The sequence below is a fragment of the Struthio camelus genome, chromosome 5, assembly GCF_040807025.1.
Source record: "Struthio camelus isolate bStrCam1 chromosome 5, bStrCam1.hap1, whole genome shotgun sequence".
NCBI classification, from domain to species: domain Eukaryota; kingdom Metazoa; phylum Chordata; class Aves; order Struthioniformes; family Struthionidae; genus Struthio; species Struthio camelus.
Genome location: NC_090946.1, coordinates 63,971,238 through 63,995,020, shown reverse-complemented (window position 1 = coordinate 63,995,020; position 23,783 = coordinate 63,971,238). Strand labels below are relative to the sequence as shown.

Genomic DNA, 23,783 nt, shown 5'->3' with positions numbered 1-23,783 from the left:
TCTATGCCTGTCTTAATAAAAAGATGGGAATTTTTTCATTTAGGCAGCTGCTCCTTTGACCAGAAAAATTCTGAAAGAGCTACTATACAACAATTTTTGTGGACATGGAAGAATGCATACCTTACCTCTGTGATCACCCGTGTCAAGCAGTTAGAATCAGTTAACATAAACTTGAGGCTTTCCTCCCTTATATCTTTTGGCCTTAAGAAGATCAAAAACTAGAATATATAATTATAATAACTTCTCCAAAATCTGGAGCACCTATTAAAATAACTGAACAATTTCACTGGTCTGTTGTACACTATCAGTTCTGCTCTGTAAGTCTAATTTGGAGTGATCGAGGTTGCACTGGTTATAGCCTAAAAACTTAAGTTCTGCGATAGTTCTTGGGAGATACAGAAGAAGTAATCCAAAGCCACCTTTACTTCCATTTTTCTAAACGTGGCACAAGAATGGAGTGATAAAGAATCTGGCCCCCTCTCTTGGTTCTCTTTGTATTTCAGCACTCTGCCCAGCTTTTGCCTTATAATGTCTTTTAGTACCCATATTCCTTCTTCTTCTTAGCTTTGGAAATTTTTGTGACAAGGAATATTTTTTGTTCCCAGGCAGTAAATCGGCAATTTGGAAAATATGCTTTCTTTCCTATGCTGTTTTTAGTCAAAGATTTTTTTTTAAGTGCTATTTTACAATTCCTCGGTGAAACAATCTAGTTGAGGAAATAATAACGTGTAAAATCTAGAACCTGCAATACAATCGTTGGTTGTTTTCCTTCTGAAAAACATTGTTCTGGACAATGATACAGAATGTGATTACTTTAACCAAATAGGGCGGCCTAAAAGAATACTATACATTATTGATTTGTACCAAGATGTAATTGAGAAGTTGAAAAATATATAAAGAAAATCTGCAGTCAGTTTACAAATGATCATGGTTTCATGATTGATCACTATGTAAAAGCTGTGTTCTTGTTTGCTTAGCTAGCAAGCTAGGCTTATTAGTGTCATCTGTGTAGTGAAAAACTAATGGATACTTAATGGTTTAAAATAGACTGGAAATATCTTGATTTACATTAAATGAGAGTAAATAACAAAGTTCTTTATACATTCATTGTCTTTTTTGCACCAGCCATTATACTTATGGTTGTTCCTGATTTCATGGTAGATCAAAGGAAGGAGGAGCAGTTAAACTATGGGATCAAGAGCTGAAACGATGTCGTGCCTTCAGACTGGAGACAGGACAAATGACTGACTGTGTTCGCTCTGTTTGTAGAGGCAAGGTAAAGCTCGTTGTCTTTAAAATATAGCTTATAATCTGTGAGCTGATCTCTATCAGTATATATATGATAAAGTGTTTGCTTCCTCTTGCTCTTGCAATTATTCTAAAATTAAAGCTTGAGCTACAAGGTATCTACAACTGCCTTTACAGAAGAAACACAAATCTGTGTCAGGAAATCTGGGCCTTAATTTGGATAATATTTTATGTATGTTTTGGTTAAAGAATAATTAGAGATTACTCTTCTGTGTGGTGGAAAGGCAAGTACCTGGCTTTCAAGCCAGAATTCAACTAATGCCATGATTTATATAGAGCCTTGTCCTTTAATATGTCATAGTTGAGTTAAAAATAAATTAGCTTTGATTATTTGATTTGAGCAGACCTTCTTGACAGAACTGTAGCTCTGATTTACCTTTATTGCTGTTCAGCCCTAGTAGTTAATGTATTATATTGGGGATAATTCTTTCACTATTGTTCAAGGGAAAAATTCTTGTTGGGACAAGGAATGCTGAAATAATTGAAGTTGGAGAGAAAAATGCTGCATGTAACATTCTTATTAATGGTCATATGGATGGACCAATCTGGGGCCTGGCAACACATCCTTCCAGAGATTTTTTCCTTTCTGCTGCAGAAGATGGCACAGTAAGACTCTGGGATATTGGTGAAAAGGTAGGTGTGAAGGATAGTTGTCATTTTGGCAGAGCAAAAATCTTAGATTTGTTTAAGTTTTGAGGACTTGAAGCTTCTTTTTAGTGTGGCCTGAGAAACTAAGCTTATATAATTGTTTGACATGGACTTTGGTATTTTGAGAATAATTCATCTGATAGCAGCATAAGGTAATTCTGGAATATGAATAAATATAAACGTTTATTCCTCTCTTTCGTTATTTTTTCACAGAAGATGCTGAACAAAGTCAGTTTAGGACATGCAGCTCGTACTGTTTGTTACAGCCCAGAAGGCGATATGGTAGCTATTGGCATGAAAAATGGAGAATTTATTATCTTGCTTGTGACCTCTCTAAAAATATGGGGGAAAAAAAGGGACAGAAGATCAGCTATTCAAGATATCAGGTCAGAACATATAACGGCTTTGTCTGCCGTAGTATCCTGGAAATCTGAAAAATAGATGAGGCTGCAAAAGTAGAAAAATGAACTTAACATTATGGAAGAGAATGTATTGTATGTGAAAAGTCCCAGATTTAAAGATGCTATTTGCGTGGCTTTTGTACCAAAAAGTACATGTTAATTTCTTCCCAGCTCAGCATAGCTATCAAATGCACTCTTTGATTTTTAGAAATACATATTTGTGTGTATTTTGCATATGTATTGTATGCATTGTGAGGAGCATTACAAGGGCATTTCAGAGAGCTAGAATCAATGAGTGAATTACAGAGTTGGTGCAATTACTCTGATGCCAGGAATAAAGAGGGAGAAGGAGATGCGTGAAGAGAGAAGATAGCAAGCAATCAAAAAACAGGTACTTGAGTAAGGGAAGACGCAGAAAATATTGCCAAGGATTAGTTAAAATGAAGGGTGAATAGAGAGGCAAATGGACAGTAGGAAGTAAGAGTCCACCCTAACTGGGGACAGGTTGAGGGTGTGAAAAGGAACAGGGTGAGGTGATGATTAGGAGGTAAAATGAGATTAGAGGTTTACAGAAGAAGACTGGAGAGATGATAGAAATGTCTTTTTGTCAGTTTACTTTTTGTTGAGTTTTTTTTAGAAAAGATACAGTAGCAGAAAGAAAATTTTGTTTATGCTACCCTGGGTCAGGTAGAAGCCCGCTTAACGGAGGACAAAATTGTTCCTTCTGTGAGATAAATTGAGCATGATCAATTCAGAGGAACTTTTGGAGAGCAGAGCAGGGTGACTGGGAGCAATAAGAGCCAACAGGGCCCTGGCTGCAGGAGTGCAGGAGAGCACCACTAGCAGTAGAGGAGTGCTCAAAGCAGAAAGTGGACCCAAGGGTATGTCTTGGAGGTGAAGGAAATAAAACTTCCCCAGCAGTGTGAATGTCTGTGAGAAATTTGTTCAGCCCAGGAAGCTGCTGAGTTTTGAGACTAGAAAGGAAAACTGGAGAAAAGAAACCACTATATGAAGATACGTGGGCATATGAAAGATTTGATTTCAAACCTTTTTATTCAGTCTGTTTCATCTAGAAGATCTGGGGTTTTTTTATTTACAATATTTCGTTTTTCCAGTTTGTAGCTACGTGAATGTAGCTTCAGAGAGTCAAAGTCGTCAGTGTCATGTCACAAAGATGCTGATTCTTTGAGATGGTAATGAGATCAGATGATAAATTGTTCCAAAGTTATTTCTAGTTCATTTACATGTGACAGCTCTACCAAAATTGTTGCCATTTTCTAATGCATATACATTCCCTGAAAATTTTATTTCAGTTTCAAACTTACTTTGCCTTAGCAGGCAAAGTACTCTGCCTCCCTCTTCAGGTCTGACTAGCAGATACTTGAAATGCAAATGTACCTGTGATTCTCAAATATTGCGTTCTGTTGTAAGTGCCCATCTCTGTTTTAAACCCTTTTGATCTGTTCAGGTTTAGCCCAGATTCTCGTTACTTAGCGGTGGGTTCCAGTGAGAATGCAGTGGATTTTTATGATCTGACTTTGGGTCCCACGCTAAATCGAGTCAGCTACTGCAAAGATATCCCAAGCTTTGTGATCCAAATGGACTTCTCTGCAGATAGCTCTTATCTTCAGGTATCAATTGTTAATTGTTCAAAAAAACTGAATGGCAAACGTACTGATGACAGATACTGCACAAGTATTTTCCTTTGACAACTGTGCTGTATTTTGTAATGAAGTGCTGGAATACTGTCTTACTGTCATCAGGCTGTTCATTTGTCACAGTCATAAATGGATGAGAAAAAATGTTATCTTGGGTATTAAATGCAAGAAATAAGCGTAGAAAGGAGAAACAAATTTCAAAATGACTGTAATGTGTTTTTTCTGCTGTTTTATCTCCTTGATGTGGATGGGTTGTCTTGAAGGAGTACAGTCTGTCATTCAGTAACCCCAAGGGAAATGGGAAATCCTTCATACGGGGCCATTACACATCCTTTCAGTGCTAGCATTCTCTGAGCAGCACCCAAATCATGGTGTTACAACTCCCAGCCAAAGGGCTAAAAACATTTCTTAAAATGAAGATAAAGTAGGGATACTTTTTTGTTCACATTGGAGAGGAGGAATAACATGAGCCTGGTTTTGCCTCTTCATTATCAAGTCACCATCTCCAGGCTGAGCAGAATTGCTTCATGTCAGTTTTAAAGATAAAAGTTCAGTTTTCCTCATTTATTTTTATATTTTTATGCACACATGTACTGACACACACTGAATAGATACGTAGAGTGAATATTATGTGCAGAATAGGAAACGTATTTAAATTGCATTTTATTCATTAGACATTTTGAAATTATAGATTCTCTACCCCTTCTCATTGTTACTTTACGTTTGTATAGCTTTTTGAGAATTCTCAACTCATTGAGCCAGACAACTCATAAAAATGGCTTTATTAATAGATAAGTTACTTTTAGGGTAAAAGGTACTATCAAGAAAATGCTTTTTTAAAGCCCTTTAGAATTCTGTCTTCATCATTTCACACATGTTCGTGTACTTTAAGTTCATCTGAACTGTTTTCTTTCTTCATGTCAAAGGTCTCTACTGGGTCTTACAAAAGGCAAGTCTATGAAGTGCCTTCAGGAAAACAGCTTGTGGACCAGGCTGTGATTGACAGAATAACATGGGCTACTTGGACCAGGTAACTAATTCACAGATGTACACCTCTTAAAAGATATTTAACTTACAGGAGAAGGACGTACTGCTTAAAGACATATTTCAGCTCTCCATGCAGTCAGGTATTTTCTTATTTAAAAGAATTACATTTAAGTACCTATCTGTTGTGGGAACAAATCAGGTAAGTGCTGTACAACAAAATAAAGTACGTTGCACGTTCTCTCAGGGGAGCGCGGCCTGTTTGGCCGTTAAGGATGTAAGATAAAAATTCTCTCTCTTTAAAAAGTGCCTTTCTATTTATTCTGCAGGTCTAGCCTCCTTTAATCCAGTAGCTATAGCAGTCTCAGTAATTTTTCATTCTGCTGGTCCAATTACTTGGAATGTTGCACTATTTACTCCAGTGATTTGGGGATAAGAGAGCAGTGAAAATAAGAACATGTCAAAACAAGAAAAGATAACAGAAGTTTTACATTATTACATTATTTACAGTAGTATCTGTATACTAAAATTGTGATTAACATCTGCATATTAAAAAGTATATGAAAATACCTGAAAATACAGTAAAGTGATAATTTATTTAAAATGAGCATTTAAAATGAACTTACAAGTTATACGAAAAGTGGAACTGTATCTTAGTTCTATTAGATACTTAAATCATATAGTTTGCTTTTTATGCAAATCTGATGCAGCCTATCCTCTGTTCTAGGGTCCTGTGTGAACTAATTGGCTGCTTGCAGTTACTGCCCTCTGCTTAACATCCTCAAACAACAGTTGAGAATAAATGCTTGAAAATTTTCCACACATGGACTACTTTAAACAATAGTAATCCTTAATATTTTCTTGCAAGACCAGTCTGAGATTAAGAGTTTTTTAAAGGGTTCTGAATGTAGCTTTCTATTTTTGGGTAGTCCATTTTTGTCGCTTCTTTTGATATGAAAACAAGAAACCTGGGTTGCTTTTTTTCTTTTGATCCAATCCAGGATGTCCCAAGTAGATCATCATTTCTCTTTTGGATATCATAGACTGTATTCTGATTTGGCAGGGAAAGTCCCAGAAAAATATCCAAATCATCCACCTTTTAAGAAATAAAAAAGTCCTTGTTTCTGTACATTCATGGGAGTATAAGTGTACATTCTACAGCGTTGAATAGAAACCAGCTTTTCAAAAGCTTTTCCAAAGGAAATTTTGTTTCAGTGTCTGTTCCTGGAATGCTAAAATAACTGTGCTGCCGGTTTAGGACTATTTCTCTCTCTCTCTGATATTAAAGAAAAATCTTCATGGGGCTTGAAGGACAAAGGACCTTTTCATCTAATTGATGTATCTGAAAATGTTATAGAATCAGCAAAAGCCCAGTTACAATGAAAATAAATGTTGTGAGTTTTCCAGCAGCTAAAACTAATTTATGTAACTCTCCTGTGGAGTTCTGTTTTCAGTTGTCCTTTTCTTTCCTTGATGTTTTTGACAAATGACTCCCTGAACAGTATTGGCACTTTCGATTTCACCTTTTTCTTTGTGTGTAGTCACTGGTCACGTTATACCTTTGGATCAATTTCAGAAGCAATTACAGAATAATACAAAAAGCAAGAATATCAGAATAAAATCAGTATGAGATTCATAAGCATTAAAACATGAAAGTAACAGTTTTATAAAATCGGCTGCAATATAAGAGTTGCTTACTATGTCCTTACTTTATTGTTTTTCCCGCAGTTTTCAAAAGAATCTCTCCCTCTTCTGTTTCAGTGTTCTAGGGGATGAAGTAATCGGAATCTGGTCCAGGCATGCTGAAAAAGCTGATGTAAACTGTGCCTGCGTCTCTCATTCGGGAATCAACCTTGTCACGGGTGATGATTTTGGCATGGTCAAACTGTTCGACTTTCCATGTCCTGAAAAATTTGTAAGAACTTTTTTTTTTTTGTATGACTATAACAGTTACAGTACTTTTGATATTATGGCCTGGGGTTGTTTCTCTGGAGGAAGTATGATAGAAATATTTCCTTCTCTAAATTTGTACCTTGTTAATGCGTCTATTTAACTTTAGCCTGTGGTATTATGAGCATGCTTCATCTCCAGGTTTTCTTAACATTTTGCACAGTAGGTGTGGTAAGCTCTAACGGATAGGTGATAGTAGTGCCTCCCAGTTTGCACTAGCATAGTGCCTTTATACTGAAAGTCTCAAAGCCCTTAGTTCTATTTATCTCCACTTACATCTCTGTTTAACAAATGACGAAGACAGCTGGTAACTTTGGTTCCATCAGTGTATTTCCATGGATGAAGGGTTTACAGATTTTTCACTAACACTACTGCTGTTAATTGTCAGGAATTGAGACTGTACTGTGTAAATTGCTTGCACGCTTAACAATGAGAATTGTTTTTTCAGTGTTAGGAACTTTACACAAAATTTATACAGATTAATCCTGTGACAAAATATATTTCATATTATTGCATTAGCTTGAGCATTGTCCCCAGTTTGCAGGCACTTTCTCATCGGAGACAATTTAATCTGCGCTGCAGCTTAACGGTAGTTCTTCAGAAGATCTTTTACATCTGAAAACCTGTATAATATTCTGAATGTTCCAAATATATGAAGCAATAAGAAGGTAGAGACAAACATGCATACCTTGCTTGATTTAGACTCTTGCATTTCATTGTTTTTCAGGCAAAACACAAACGATTTTTAGGGCACTCAGCCCATTTGACTAATATTCGCTTTACAAGTGGAGATAGATACGTTGTTAGTGCCGGAGGAGATGACTGCAGGTATGTATCCTTTCCTTTACTATCTAATAGGAAAGGACATAGGCAATCTCTAACAGTATAATGTTCAAGTTCAGAATTCGCATCATTTCAGCTATGTACTTTTTTTATGTATAAAGAAGTGGATATTTGAAACAAAATAAATAGACCAGATGTTGGTATGAGCAGTTAAAATTTACTAAAATGCAAGCCTCTGTATATTTCTATAGTCAAAAAACACTAAAATGTTTTTAATTTAGAGTGACATACTTTTAACTGAAGTTTTTCTTTTAACCATATTAGCCATTTCTTTTTAGCCATGTTGTGGCGTTTTATATCTCATGTTTAATATCTTTTTGAAAACGCAGCTTATTTGTTTGGAAATGTGTGCATATGCCTCACTGAGAGAGACACGGAGACTTGCAAAGAGGACACTGCATGAAGTAACAGGCATGAAACACCCAGGATTGCAATGTGACACTCTACTGTGCCCTGCATGCTTAGGAAATGGTGCTGATCCAAAACACAGAGTAATCTGTCTCTGAAAGACAGTGTCTAGAGTCTGTCAGAAGGATGGACTGTAACACATCTGCTGAGGTCATTAGATTTGCTACAGCATCGGATAATCCGTGTTTGTATTTCACTCACTGCCAGATGTTGAAAAAGAAATATATGGATAAAAGGAAAAAGTGAGTGGTTAATCAATGTACAGTTTTCACAGTAAGATCCTGAGTTTTTAATCAAGAGACATTATTTCTGACCTAGTGCTGTACATTGATCTATTTTCAGCATGAATGTTTTTCCTTTAAGTTTTGGGGTCTGAGTATCATTGAAAAAAAGAGTATTCCATATTTTAGTACTGAAAGAAAACATATATTAACTCTGAAATATATAATATTTTAATAAATGTTTAAATATTAAAATGGAAAATGATATTTCTATGACTGGTCAAAAAGGAAAAATCATCTGGTGAAGCAAAAAAAAAAAAAAAAGAGAGAGAGAGAGAGAAAAAAGAGAGCTAATTCCTTAGGATTTAAGTATTTCTATATTTAGAGGCCTGGGTCACAGTCATGTCTGGGGAAAGCTGTTGGATATGCATGATCTTCATGGCTAATTTAGTGTTTTTGTTGCACTTAAACATTAAATTAGTTCTGTGAGCAAAAATAGATTTGCTCACTTTGCGAGTGCCTTGCCCACAACCTAAAAATCTAACTCCAGTTTTTGCCTTTGAATAAAAATATTCTCAGTGGAAGAAAGATTACTGCTGTGTTGCTTGAGTGGGCTGCTAGCCTCTATGCTGAAAATGTGAACTAGGGTGAGGATTTTAGTCTTCATAACTGATAATGCTTGGGGTGTCACCAGTTGCAAAAACAGAATTTCGTAGCAATATGAATTGATTTCTTTTTCTCAGCATCACAGGGGGGATTCAGAGAGAATATAAACTTTCCAAACATTATATTTTTTACATTCAAACTTTTTAACAGAATTGGGACTAGTTGGGTGAAATCTTTACTCAGATTTCTCTCTTGATTGTAAAAACATCCAATCTGTGCTTCTCTGAATGGACCTACTGTCACCTCTAGCATAAGTGCATTTATTCTATACTGCAGCATAACAGAGTGTAGGATGAAAAAGCATTTCAGTGATGATAAAAACCTGTACCAAGTTGCGTTCTGGGGACAGGTGAGGAAGATTTCATTAGCTGTCTAAATTGCAGTGATGTATTGCAGACTAAACCTGTTTTTTAATTAGTGCAGTTATTTTTCATACAACATAGAAAGCAACAGAAGTAATAACTTCTCTCTTCAGTTATCATCACTACTCTCATTAATGGCAGTTTGCTGTGAACATAAAGCAGTCCTTGTCTATGTAAATCAGTTTTGCTTTAAGGATGACGTTTGTTTAGGTCAGTCAGCAGGCTTGATATTATTCACCTCTTGCATTCTCTTATGGTAGATAAAAGTAAAAATGAACTAGACCTCCTCTCTTCTTGTAAGCATCTTGCGTGCATAGTGGTGGCAGAGGGAATGGAAGGGCTTGTATACATGAGGAAAAAGATAATAAGCTGGACTTCTGTGCTCTGCTGCGTCCAAAACTCGTTATGTACTGTACAAAGCTAGTTACCCAACAGTTTTGGATAATGTATTTTGTATATTAAACTATAACAAATATTTATTTTAAAGAAGAAGATGAACTAAACTATTATCAGGTTTCTCAGCATGATGGTTCTTAACAAAGTATTGCCAGTCTTGCAGCTGCTACAGGCACACAAAATCAGTGGATTTGGTCATGACCGAACAGAGCGGTCTTATCAGTAGCATTTTTGACTTTAGGGGAACTGCAGCTGAGAATTGAGATTAGGCTTGGTCCGTTTCATAACCTTGTTGCCTCATGATGTTATGTGAAAATTAGTAATTGGCATTTAAATCTTCTCTATGCCAGAGAAATCAATTGTAGTATGCTATTTTAGAGCTGTGATTCTATCCCTTGTTAAATGCATCTATGCAGGATCTCTTGACTTGAAGATTTGTCCTGCCTCTATTTTAAGGTTGCCTTTCATCAGTTTGAGTTGGGTGGCTGTTAACAGTTCCCTCATAGGCTATCCTCCACAGACTGCCAGGTCAAAGTTCCTTTTCTGCCTCTTTGAGTTTTCCCCTCAAAATCCTAGGCTCTGTATCTCCCAGCCTCATGATCTTTTGTTGGCCTTCATCCAGTGAAGGAGCTATGGACTATGTTGCTCTGATCCCCATATTCCCCCACTGCACCATCGCTCTAGTCATCTCCTCTCCTCTCCTGCTCCCCACCCCAGTCCTCAATAGTGTTGCTCTAGCTGTGCCTCTCCTCCGATAATTTGTCCAGTGGTGCTCTCGCCCTGAGGAATCTCAGATGCCGCATTAGAGGTGGGGTACTAATGAGAAGTCGAGAGGCGACTTGCTGCGGGGCCGCGCGCAGCAGTACCGGGCTGATAGCTGCAATTTGCAGCGCTGAGCCTCCAGCCCTCCCTACTGCTTCACTCTCTTCCAAACCTCACTGGAACTGTAAAGGGCTGGGTGGGAGCTGGCAGCTGAAGAGCTATTTAAAAACAAAGCTACCAGTCTTGTTCCTCCTATTGCGGCCAGTTTGGCAGCTAGTATTTTCCCTGATGACCCCCTGCCACGGTTTGCCAGGTGCATTGTGGTCAGCCAGCTGGAAGTGGGTATGAGTGGTGAGGGGAGCCATGCTGCAGTCCGAGTTGCAGCTTTCTTGCTGAAGGCTATTTGGGACGTGTTTTTCGTGACAAGATGTAATTTTCTGCTGAAGAGATCAGCTGGCTGTAACCACAGTTAAAGGTGGCAGCTTTGCCGTCTTTTTGGTCAGATGCGTGTCTGATGGTGCTTCTTGTTGTGCCTCATTTGCTGTTTACGTTAAGTGCTATTGTTGTTGCTAATTGTTGCCAGCCCTCGGAGTGGCAAGTGGTTGAAGCATGTATATGTGGGAGAAGATCGTCGAATTCAGGAGACAGTGAGACATCGTAATCGCTTGCTCAAAAAAACAGAGGGCGACATACCCCAGCAAATCAGGAAAGAAGTTAGCACGTGAAGGGACTGGTGGTAGACTTTCCTGTGGGAGCATCAGAGAGAAGTCGTGTGGGCCAAAAGGCTTTATCTGAAACTGGAGAAAGCCTTTTCTTTGATTTTGCAGCCCTAAAGAAAGGGAGACAAAAGTTCTTTGTATAATTCACTTGCTCATACTGGATAATTTGGTTTTGTAGCTTCATTATTTTTCTAACTCTCTTTTCTAGTTGGCAGCAATCCCAGCTCTTTGAGATCTTTAAAGTCAGCAATATCTTTTTTGTAATAACAGAAATAAACTAGAGAATTGATTAAAGAAAAGCAAAATGCCTTTTTACTTAAAAACAAGCATGCTCTTGAAAGATCTTTAAGCTTAGAAAAAGAGAGATGGAGAGAAGGAAAGTCCAGCTCAAATGAACATTAAAAAAAAAGGAAAATTAAATACGTTTAGAACTGAAAATTACCATAGTGCAGGAGCTGAGGAAGGCAGTTTAGATTAGGATAGAGAGGATTAATTAGCCAAATGTATTGAATCATTTAGACTTGAAATCATATATTTCTCATTCTTAAAGAGACCAAGTTATCCTATATCACTTTCTGATTTTGGTGGGGAAGGCAAAATACAATATAAAATTAAACATAAAAGAAAGCAGTTCAGAAAATTAAGGCTACTTTATCCCTTGGTTTGATAATTGAAGGAAGGCATGCAGTCAGATCAACTTCTGATATTGCTCAATACCAGAATTTCAATTTTAGCACAATTTTCATTGCAGAACAACTCTACAAGCCTGGTTAAAGCAGACGTGGACTTGTATCATCAGAAAGCAGACACACTGCAGACAAGTATCTCCTAGATCCAGAAACTAGATCAGCATAAGGGACTTCCGTACCTAGAGCAAGACTTTGGGAGCATTCAGGAGTGGCTTAGTTCAAAACTATGATCCCCTTCTCTCAGCTGCTGCCTAAACTGCCTGTTTGACTTTTTTGCCAAGGCAAGCAGAGTCCTCCTCTTAGCAAGCCCAGAATATCTGTCTGTGCCACTCCAAACCTGCTGCCTGGATTCCTCCCAGCAGTGCTTACCTTGCTGCTTGCACATGGATTTCTCTGTCGACCTCCGCATTGGAGGACTTTATTGGACTCAGTCCATATGTTGCAACAGTGTGAAAAGCTAAGGAAGTTGGTTTCAAATACTCTTCTTACAGAGAGGCAAGATGATGTGTTTCCCTATTTCATCATCAGTGTCACAGATGTGGCAAGCCTTAATCTTTCTCTTTTTTTTCCTATTCATTATCATAGGCCATAGGCAAATGTCGTCCCTCTCAGTATTTTGGACAAGACACAAAATAGTCACATCAGTCATGATTTTTCATTTTAGTATCACTAGCTGCATTGCGCTTACATACTCTTCCATTCCCACAGTTTTCTTGTGTTTCCTTGCAATCATCTGCTCTGTTTTCCTAAAGCTTATAGCACTGCTGGATTTTACTTGTGGATAGGTACATGAGTTTGCCAAAGCCTACTATGCATTTCTTATACCAGTCACTGTGGTATGGTCAGACCAAACCCTTTTCTTTTGTTCTCTCCAGCCTCTGAACTGGAATCAACCTTATTTTCAAACTTAAAATCTGTCTATCTATCTATCTTATTTCAGAAAAGGAATGGCTTTAGATGTATAGTATGCATAAATGCCACAATTGATTTCCTTGCCAAAATCATTCATAAGTAACAAAAATAATCTTGGTTGGTGGGGAAGGGTTCTTGATCTACTTGATGATGAAACAGGTGACCACTCACTATCCCCTCCCAGGTTACTTACAGAATACCAGTCGTCATAATCTTGATCTCTCTTTTGTTAGCTCTGTTAAACCAGTAATCCAACCAAATCACTTTTTCTTATTTTTAATAAGTTTAAGTTTCCCTTTCAACTGAAAAAGAATGTATAAGGTCTGAGCGTGGTGACAGTAGGCAATTGTCATCATTTCTTGTCATCACCTCTTTTTAAATTATGGAAGATGTGATAGAGGAAACAGCAACATGGAACCAGTAAATATAAACTTAGAGAAACAAGAGGAGAAAGAAAGGAAAACGAAGCAAAGCTCAGAAGTAGGCAAAGGCAGGACTGACATGCCAGTGTGTGTGTGTTTGGGGGGATCATACCAATTACCAGCAGATAAAAAACATGCTCTTCAGCTGGAGACCAGTCAGTGGCTGGTGCTGGAGTGCAAGGAGGTGAGCAAGCAGTATGGGGTTGTGCAAATAGAGAAAGTAATGCCCCGAGTTGGTTTCTGGGTGTCAGAGGAAAGGCCACATGCAATTTCCCTCTCTTTTTTAGGGAAGATGCAGCTGCTCCCATACTAAACTATAGGACAACTACTTGGTGCTGAAGTGTAGTGGGTAAAACAGATTAATCACTGTTAGCATTGTTCGTAAGTCGGTAGTGAAGAAAACACTCTCAATATAAAATGCTGTGGCGTACTGAGAGCTTAAAATGTATCTATCTATTTTAAAATGTTACTTATCTTTCCAATATCAACCAAAAATGGGATTGTTTGAATTGGCCTCTTGTGATATTATCCGTATTTTAGTTTCCTGTGCAACTGTGTTTAAATACTTTCTCTAAACAAAAAATACTAAGCCAAAGAAACAATATCCTTTGGAAAACTCTCTGCAACCAGCCTCTATCAATTACTGGCTCTTTTGTCTCTTTTCTAATGAACCTTTACTCACAAGTTCTCGTTTCCATTCCCAGACGTGCACAAACATGCATTTAACTCTAGGTATGGTCAGTTGATGGAGACAGACATGTATTTGCAGAGGACAATTCAAATCATGCATGGGCTGAATTTCCCTTTAGTAGTTCCTTGTCTTAGGCCTCCAAATATATTAAAAGTAGGTGAAGTCAGGTGAGAGGAATGTAGGCCTATGAATACACATCAGTAGAAAAAAAAGAAAAACATGAACTTCTTGATTATCCCTCAAGAAATCATTACAAAGTGAGGAAATATTAAGTTGAGATGATAAACGTTAAATAAATCAATCCAAACTCATTACAGTTTCCAGTTAGGCAACCAGCCTTGACTTTACCCTGTAGCAGCTCGCGGTAAGGAATGCACCGGTACAGTCTGTGCACAGATGCCTGTGCTGATTCTGCCCCACCTCCTGCACCTGCTGGAGGAGAGCTGAGCAGCTGGGCCATGAGAAGCAGCGTACGCCTCTAGCTTAGTGTGTGGATTTCTCTACCAATAGCCAAAAGTATGAGTTTTCCCCAAGTGTCTATTGCTTGTTGTGGGATAACCTCAAACCCTACAGAACCCTTGCTGCTCCTTACTTACTGGTACATATCTTGCTCACTTTTGTCATAAATGTCATGCGGGACCTTATTTAGGAAAAACGCGTTTTTTACAAGATACCACAAATTATTGCCATGTTAGTTCCAGTGATTTAAAGATGTGTCAGTCACGCCATAATATGGTATTTCCCATGCTCAAATATTGCAAGGGGCTAACTAACTGACGCTGATCGCAGCCCCCCCCCCCCCCCCCCCCAGTATCTTACCTAAGATTCAATGTCTTTTCTCCTCTGGCAGTTTTAAAAGATTATCGTACCCACTTCAGAGAGCACAATGTAACATGTATTTTAAAATAGCGGCTGAACACTGTTCATGTTTTACCAGTTTTTTCATAACAGATGGATTCTTCTTTCACAGAGGACAAATTGTGTTATCCTAGTTCTTCTGTGTAACTGACTCTTTCATAAAGCTCGTGCCATCTTCAGCTGGTCGCCGTGGGTCGGAGGCAGTAGATGAATGCTTAAGGAAAAAATACAGATTGCCGAAATTGAAATAAGTATTGTATTGGTGGATTCTGCAAGTGGGAGTTAGTAGGCGTATTTTTTAGTTTTAGTCCTCTTCAGAATTATAAGCCATTTCAGCAAAAAAAAAAAAAATTGTTCATGTCATTTCCTCCAAAAGTTGACAATTTATTAGCTTTTGCCATTATTCTGAATTTTTTTCCTCCCACTGGACCTAGTAATCCAACTCCCCCACCCCCCCCACCCCAAGGACATATTTCTTCAAATGCAGTGGCAGCGAAAGGTCAGGCAGTCTTAACCAGTTGTACGGTTACCACAGTGATTTTAAATTCTGCAACAACAAGAAAAATTGCCAATACAAAACATTACAGTGCTGCACATTAATTGTATGGTAATATATTTACTTGCAAATACTTGGGGAAGAGAGGGGGAAATCTTTCCATGCCAAGCAGGTAAAAGTAGAATATTTATTCTTCACAAGAAACAGAGCAGATAAGTAATGTTATTGCCTTAAAGAAGGTATTTAAAACCTGAAAAATGTAAAATGTAATACTCAACTGCAGAACTGTAAATGGCACTTCTGTAACTTTGTGTGTGGTGTGTTTTTTTTTTTCAAAACACCAATCATACCCAGGCCATACTCTATACTGTGTGTTTTTTTTTGGGGGGGGGGGGGGAGGGGGCGGGGGGGGGAGACTTTAGTAAACACATTTTTCTAAAGAAATTCCAAGCATGAACACTGGCACAAACTGCATGAAAAAGTTGGTGTGTTTTTTTTTTTTTTTTTTTTTCCTGTGCTTCTGTGAAATGTTGGTGCTGTCAGGTAATATCTTCCATATTTCTTGTCTATATTTCCTTTACTTGCTACTACATATCATTGTGTAGATTTTTTAGGTGTGATGTAGTTATTCTAATTTTGTTTTTAAGCAGCATGTGGTAATTATGAGCTTTGTTTATGCTTTTTAGTTCATTTATGGGTATACAGCATATTACACTAAGTAATGGAAAAGCTGCATTATAATTTGTGAAGAAAAATTAATGTTTTTTTAATGTAAACATTCACATAAGAATACACTCAAGACCACAGTGATCCCTTAAAATAATGTAATGTTAATCTAAATAACATGCGCGAGAACCATTCCTTTTAGGTTAAAAATACCTATCTTTTTGGCTTAGTGGCTTGGTTTACTCATTTTTATTAGCAGAGAAGAAACAGCAGCTTGCCTTATGCTAAACATGTCCAGCTGATAATAAAAATATCAAAGCTGTTGAAAGTCAGCAATGGCAGTAGTATTAGTTTTCTGCTACCCTATACATTACCAGTGATGATAGTCTCATCTCACACTGAAAAGGGAAAATAGCTTCATGGTGGCAGCTATTTCAGAATAGGGCAGCTAACGAAGGCATTGGAAAATTCTATCAAAAAATAATGTACTTCGCAGTCTTTCATCTCTGGAAAAACAAAATCATTTCAACACTGTTCCTTACAAAGCAAGAGCCGGTCCTCTGGCCCTCCATGCCCCTGTCAGGTCACCTTAGGAAAATATTTTACAGTAGCTTTTTAAGCTTACAAGCACTGATTGAGGTGTCTGTTTAGATTTGTTGCATTTCATTATAGAGTGTGTCAGATAATTGCTCTTGCTTTAACAAAAAAAAAAAAATTGAATTAGTCTAACAGTATCGTAATGTATTACTGTAATAAGGATCATGGTTTTATGTGTACTCTATTTTGGTTTCCACCATGAACATTTAATCCTTGTAAACATATAATATTGTAGTTTGTTATTTAATACCTATATATATACACACACACAAATTAAACCTTCAGATTTTTTGCATAAATTTAAGATTTTTTTAAATTTGAATATGAACTTTGAGTACTTTATTTCACAAATAACAATATTTAAAAATACTTTCCTGGAGTGTTAAGTTTCAGAATTCAGCTATATTCAACTATATTTGTCAAATTTCAGTTTTGAATATGTAGCTAGCATTGTTTTCTGCTATCTAATGTAAATATTTGTAAAAAGAAATTTTTGTATATTTTTGTGAAAATGTAGTTCCCCAAAAAAGGTACAAAAGATTTAATAAAAAAAGTGCATTCATGTTTCTGCTCAACACTTTCCGTTATTATAACAACATTCAAAATACGTGTGGTCACCTATTGGGATTCCTTCCTTCAATGCAAGTCACAGGAATTTTCTCACATGAGATAATTACAAACAAGTAGACCCAGTAGTCATGTGTGCTGGTAAAGCAACAGATTCTTGAGACAGCTTCAGAGAGGTACTTTCTTCCTAATACAAATGTAGATTTCTGAAATAATTTATTTTCAAGTTAAGTACTACTTAATTCAGTAGGTTTTTTTTTTTTTTGGTTAAATATAGTACAGTGTCATTAATTGTTCTTGCTTATGGTGCCCTTGTCCTTGTCTTCCACTGTTTGAATGACTATCAGGTACTACGACATGGAACAAAACCCAGAAGACAAACCATTAATTCTCCTTTCCCTGGGAGTGGGTGAAGAGTTCAGTCCGTATTTGCTAGAACATCAGTTCAGTTATATGCATGATACCAAGCAGCTTCTGGGAAAAAAAAAAATATCTAGTACAATCTGAACAGAAATAAGCTTTGTAAGAACTTCTGATATGATATACTTACTTCCCCTAACGTTAAGCAAAGAAACATTGCCCACATAGAATACAAAACATGCTTTGAAAGTTTTTAATGGAATTTAAAGTAAAACTTTTCTTACACAGACATTTTCTTCTTACATTGTAAAAAAAATTTAAAACTGCTCAAACTTACAAACTTGTAAAATTAGAGACATTTCAAGTATGCAATCAACTTCATTTTATGAAAACAATGTATATTAAAAGTTCAAAATGCATGAATTTTTCTAGCATCCTGTTTCCCTGGAGGTTAATCTTCTTTTCCACTACTGTCCAAGGGAGGCAAATTTCAGTCCCGAGTTGTATCATAATTATTCACTGGAGGGAAGAGAAAAACAATTCAGGTAAGTAACAGTCCTACCACCTCGTAAAGATGATCTGAGAACTGATGAAGGCCTTTTCAGGTGGGATTAGACAGAGTGAATGATTAAGTGATTTGAGTATCTTCAAGACAGGCCAATAGCTGCAACTTTGGGAAACTAAATTTCAGTAGCAATTTCATTTTAGGTATGTTAATTATACATCTGTCACTTCATTCTGAGGATACCCTACCTATTAATTTCAGTCCATGTCTGTGCACTTCTAAAAAACAGACCATTTACTGACATGTCAAATTTGAAGCACAGATTTTAAACACAATATTGCACTCAAAATCTACAGCTCCTGCTGACCTTGCAGGATGCAGTCTTCTGAGTACCTGAATATAAGGTCAACTGAAAGATTTTCTTAACGAGATTTTACAAAGACTTTCCGGGCACTTACTTGCTGGCATAGCCACAAAGTACGTACAAGCAAAAGCATTACCAAGCTGCGTACAGCGTGCAGAAATAAAAATACTGAGAAAAGAAATGCTGTTTTCGGTGTTAAACATTGGCTTAATCTTTTAGCTTAGTTTAATAGCAAATTCCTCTTAAGGCAGTCTTTTCAGAACACATTTTTATCATCTTTTGTTTCATAGCACATGAAGAAAACACACACTGTTAGAATACTGACTAATTCCCATTATACTCTGGACCAGAGTGCCAGTTTGCTACTTATGAAATCATGGATAGGTGACAAGCGGGAGCTGTTCTGCCAGAAACACTCCTGGCCTGAACAGAGAATTATAGGGTTCACAGACACGCAGAGAAACATCTGAACATTTTGTAGGAAAGAAAGCTTGGATGCAACATAAAACAAAGGTGAAGAACTGATATTGGATTTTCAGCTTTATTCAAACAAAACCCAGTAAACTCAACATGTCTAGGTCAGAAATCTAGTTACTTTGCCATACCCTAACTGCACAGCACTTGTTTTTCAGTGTTGCATCATGTCAGTAAATATTTATATACTTAAAAAAAAAAAAACCAAAAAACACACACAACACAGAGCAAACACACAGTACAGAGTTCTCTTTAAAAGAAAACTGATAGGCATCTTTCCCATTCTTGTTGATCAGACAAATACTTACTCCTGTGAGGAAAACTCCATTTGCGACTTAAGTATTTTTAAGGCCAGAGCCTCTAAATCTAATCAATTAAAAAACACACACAAAAAAACAGAAACAAAACGCACAGACTTAACTTACCTGGTTTGAGTTCGAGTCCATTTCAAGGCATGGCGTGGAGGTACAGCAATAGTTGGATGGTAAAAAGTGCAGTCTGGTCTTGTACACTGGGTATTAAATCTACAATGCTACAAATGAAAGCAGAAGAGGCTACTCAAAGTTGGCCGTCTAAAGTCCTGAACAAGCTAACCTGGAATGTGTTACATACATACATACAAATTTGCGTTACTGTGTGATCTGATTGATAGGTAATTGAATCAACAGCTTCTTAGTCCAACAGTGCTATCATTCAAACCAATGACAGAAGGGAATCGTCTTCCATAAAATACTCATTACAAATAAAATGCTCCAAAACCACCATTGAACTCACAGGTAAAGTTCCTTTGTTTTAGGGGTTTACAGAGTTTAGCTTCAATTCAATCTGTGCATGAAGGTTAGGAGCATGACACAGCATTAACTGAAAGACAGCAAAAGCATCTAGCTAATAATATCTCTGAATGAATCCTGGGGACACAGCGCATTTCAGCATTGTTAGGGCTTGAAAAAGCATACAAGTACTCAAGTTCTAACTTGTTGCACTATATAAATTATGCTGATACACTTTGCAGCAACAGGCCAATTTTTGAAGTTCCTGGTAATCACAGTACAGCAAAAGGGAAAGTCAGATTTTGAAACAGTCTTTCTACATAGGGCTACACAATGTCCTCCTCCTGTGCCCCCAGCATCAGGGCTGGGCAGATTCTTGACAAGTGCTGCAGCTGCCTGCCTGCCTGAAATTTCCTAGAAGCAAGTGGTACTTTTTTCTCCTGGAAGACCCCGGTGAAGGGGTGGCCTCTGCTGGTCACCAGCCAGCAGGCTGATGACAGAGGAACGAAGGACCACTGAATTGTGCTGGCAGCAGCAGAGAGCATAAAAGCAATGGACTTGTGTAGGGAGCTGAGCCAGGGGTCATGACGCAGGAGAGGAGAGAAGAGCTGGGAGAGAGAAGCTCGAATTCACATTCAGCTGAAACATGAAATGTAAATACTCTTCAAAGATAAAACACTGCAGTTGCATACACGGCATTTACACAGTATTTAGAGGACTGCTGGTTTTGTGTAATTTCCCTTTCCCTTCTCTCAGCCAAGAGAAGATTTACGACAACTTTGGGAAAATACATTTACAACCAAGGTCCAGAGCTGTCGTTATACAGATCTCATTGTTTTTTCCCTAACCACAAAGGCAGCTAAATAATAGTCTGTACTCCTTGCCAGATCTAGCCATCGTAAGATCTATACAAGGCCTGTCACTCAAACTCCACTGCCAAAGTCACCTATAATCTTTCTTCTAGAGACACGCTCAAAGGTGGATCTCACAGGAGCTGTGAGTAATTGTGCACTTAGCTTCACACCCCAATGCAGCTGTCACGTGAATCTGCTAGTACTACCTCAAATTTGCTTTATCGTCCCTCAAATTCACATCCTCCCTTTCAAAGAAAAAAAAAAAAAAAAGGCAGACAAATTAGAAATGAAAGTAGCAGCACTTTATCTACTCTTATTATGATGTAACTCTTCCACCTTGCCAGTAAAACAGCTGGAAGACACCTAATTTGGCTCCAGAGCAGTATTAGGCATCAGGAGTATTCAAAACAGAGGTAAGTGTTTCCAGGCCCTTATTAGGATAAGCATGCTCTTGCAAGAGGTAACCAGCACCACTACAATATCAAAGTTTTGGGTTAAGAAAAGTGCCTTCCTATCAAGTATTGACAGTAATAATCTACCTAGAGGACTCGTCAAGAAAACAGTTCTGTAACTGTCATGAAATGTCTCGCTAAGAGATATACATGCATAAAAAGTAACTGCATTGGCTGGTCCAAAAAGCATACAGAACAAGCTAGAGACAGAATCAAGAAACAAGGTTTCTGAATAGAAGACATGCTTCTTACGAGATTTTGCACATGCTTAAGACTGCATGTTAAGTCTTTCATTTTATAATTTGGTACAAAGAGGGCCAAGAATATTTTCTTTCAGAGAGAATTACCAGAACCCATCAATCTCTGAAAATGAGGGTTATTCTTCATGCAAAATCAGAGCCATTTGTTACAAAGTATACATTAGGAAACTGGTCCATAAATACACCTCAATTTTCAATTTCCTTTGTGCAAAGGGCTATTTTTGTCCATAAAGAGAGATCATTTCATATTGTCTAGAGGGCAATTCAGAGAACTCTCTCAGTCTGCACCTGCTTTGGAGCAGTTCCTCTGAGAGAAACATGACCATAGGAAATCCAACCAAGAAGCTGGCTAAGGCTGAGTGATGCAAACACTTCCCTGAATTCCCACAGGGCAATTCAAATTATTAGGCACTCTCGGAGCATGCTTCCAGATTGTGACAGAGGTCCCAGGCTTCTGGGCCTGTTCCCAGCAAATTGGTTGTCGGCTTTATCCAGTGACGATTTAAAGCAAAATAGACGACCAGTCTGGAGGAGAGCAGTGATGACAATTTCAGACTTTGCCAGAAGGGGTCCCTCATACTGGGCAACAGTCATTCTCCCCACTCCTGTTGGGAGTGCTTTGATGCATCAAGTCAGAGATCTGGGTGGCCTTGCTTCTGGCCTAGCGGCCAGGATGCTCCTCAGAAGTGGGAAAAATGGATTTCAACGCTGGAGAGACTTTTAAAAGACACACAAGGTTTTTCTCTAAAGTTGAAAGTCCAGCTAACAGAAGGCAAAAACATAGCTATCTGCTCTTCTGTCTGTTCTAAAACATATACAATACCAGTCATTCTAAGTACCCAGTTCTAAAGCATGTAATTAATGGAATTTCAGTTAGTTAATATATTGTAATAAATGTAACAGTTTCAAGAGTTAATCTGTTAGGAGTTTTATATCTATGATAAATACTGCCAGTAAGTATCCTGGAAAACAGTATTTCTTGTGCTTTTTATCTATTCTCATAAAAGCAATAAACAGATCACCTTCCCTAACCTTTTACTTTCACAGCAATAAAGCAATGACTGCATTAGGGCAAGCACTGATGTCAAAAATATATTCATTAAGAACCCAGATGCTTCCTTTCTTCCATTGTGTCCCTGTGTCTAGCGTCTGAAGAACTGCTCTCACACTACTCATATTTGCTGTAGCACTGCCATATTTTTATTTAGATTGAGTATTAACAAATGAGAGTTTGAACTCCTAAGCTATTTCTTGATAAGATCCTAGAATACACTCTGAGGTTCCAGAAGCCATACCCTCCCTTCATGAGTATTTGAAAAGATACTTAGAAATAAAAGCAGAAAATTTTCTGTCCACCATTGATCAAAATGATGACAGTAGCTCCTATTTACAGAGCTAACCATGAAGAGAAAGATAACCATATAAAAAAAACAAGACAAACAAATTAACCAAGGCACTTGTAAATTGGTTTCACTTAAGTGCCACTTTCTTATTTTGATGACTGTCATTTTATCAACACAATCACGTCATTCTCTGCGGATGCTCTTGTTATTAAATATTAAGTGGAGTCAACTCCAGGATGGCACCTCCTAAATGAGATAACCATCTATTAGCACAAACTCCGAACTAACCATATAAATGCCCAGCTGGCAGAAAAAAAATCCCAAATCCAACATTCTCAGTGTTATCAGCAAGGCATCCTTGTGAACACAGCACAGTGCCCCTGACTTACCTGAAGACAATCTATCGCAACTGCTGACATCTGACATTCAACATTTGCTACCCTTTTATAAAGCTGATTCAACAATGTGATTTTCCACATTCTTTCTTTTTAGTCACTTTTCCATATTCTGTTTCTGAGCTACAGTTAAGATGTGAAGAGTGAGAGCAAAAAGTGTGAAATGCCAGTAACATTTCCTGACCTCAAGTAACAAACTTTAATTATCTTTCTAGAAAAAAAAGGAAAGAGATAGGAGATTATTCTTACTTTTGGATGGTAAAATGGACATTCCATTTTCTTACAAGCAGGAAAAAACTTGCACAGCGGACTACTGGATGATATAGGTGTTGTAGGTAATGGTGCTGACAGCAAAAAAGAAAAGAACAGCAATACCCTGCATCAGAATAATTTTTAATATGGTTCCATACAAATTCAAATATCTCAATTCTTCTGCAAAGGAATTAAGTCTTATAATAATCCAAACCCTGCAAAAAAATATAGGAAGTATATAACAATACACTAAATGAATCTTGTCCCAGAGTAGAGCGAGACTATTAGCATCAGTTCTTTACAATTTCAAGAGAGAAGGTACCGATGTACTGCTTCCAACAAATTAGAAATTTCGGTAGGCAGAAAAATTCAAATTTTCAATTTAGACGGCAGCAAGCCTGTTAAAGTTAACAGGACTGAAATACACGGGCAGGGCACTTTCTAGGAATACACATAAGCTACTAGAGATGAGCACATCGTAGTCTGCCTCCTGGCAAAGTAACAAAACGGCATCCTACTATGATTAAGGG

The 23,783-nt window shown here is 37.6% G+C and overlaps 2 protein-coding genes across 10 annotated transcripts in view; one reads left to right on the top strand and one right to left on the bottom strand.

The window, feature by feature from the left end:
- Positions 1-15,771, top strand: part of EML5 (EMAP like 5) — a 134,959-nt gene extending 119,188 nt beyond the window's left edge. For both annotated transcript variants that reach the window (XM_068946752.1, XM_068946751.1), the window contains 8 exons: positions 1,162-1,276; positions 1,753-1,941; positions 2,170-2,342; positions 3,826-3,988; positions 4,942-5,045; positions 6,761-6,914; positions 7,677-7,777; positions 8,122-15,771. In XM_068946752.1, coding sequence (XP_068802853.1) covers positions 1,162-1,276; positions 1,753-1,941; positions 2,170-2,342; positions 3,826-3,988; positions 4,942-5,045; positions 6,761-6,914; positions 7,677-7,777; positions 8,122-8,158 — 1,036 coding nt within the window. In that variant the 3' untranslated portion in view covers positions 8,159-15,771. The remainder of the gene's footprint in view (positions 1-1,161; positions 1,277-1,752; positions 1,942-2,169; positions 2,343-3,825; positions 3,989-4,941; positions 5,046-6,760; positions 6,915-7,676; positions 7,778-8,121) is intronic.
- Positions 15,772-17,823: 2,052 nt separating this feature from the next.
- ZC3H14 (zinc finger CCCH-type containing 14) overlaps positions 17,824-23,783 on the bottom strand; it is a 28,268-nt gene continuing 22,308 nt past the window's right edge. For all 8 annotated transcript variants that reach the window (XM_068946753.1, XM_068946755.1, XM_068946761.1 and 5 more), the window contains 3 exons: positions 23,251-23,345; positions 19,353-19,459; positions 17,824-18,103 (listed from right to left, as the gene is read on the bottom strand). In XM_068946753.1, coding sequence (XP_068802854.1) covers positions 18,097-18,103; positions 19,353-19,459; positions 23,251-23,345 — 209 coding nt within the window. In that variant the 3' untranslated portion in view covers positions 17,824-18,096. The remainder of the gene's footprint in view (positions 18,104-19,352; positions 19,460-23,250; positions 23,346-23,783) is intronic.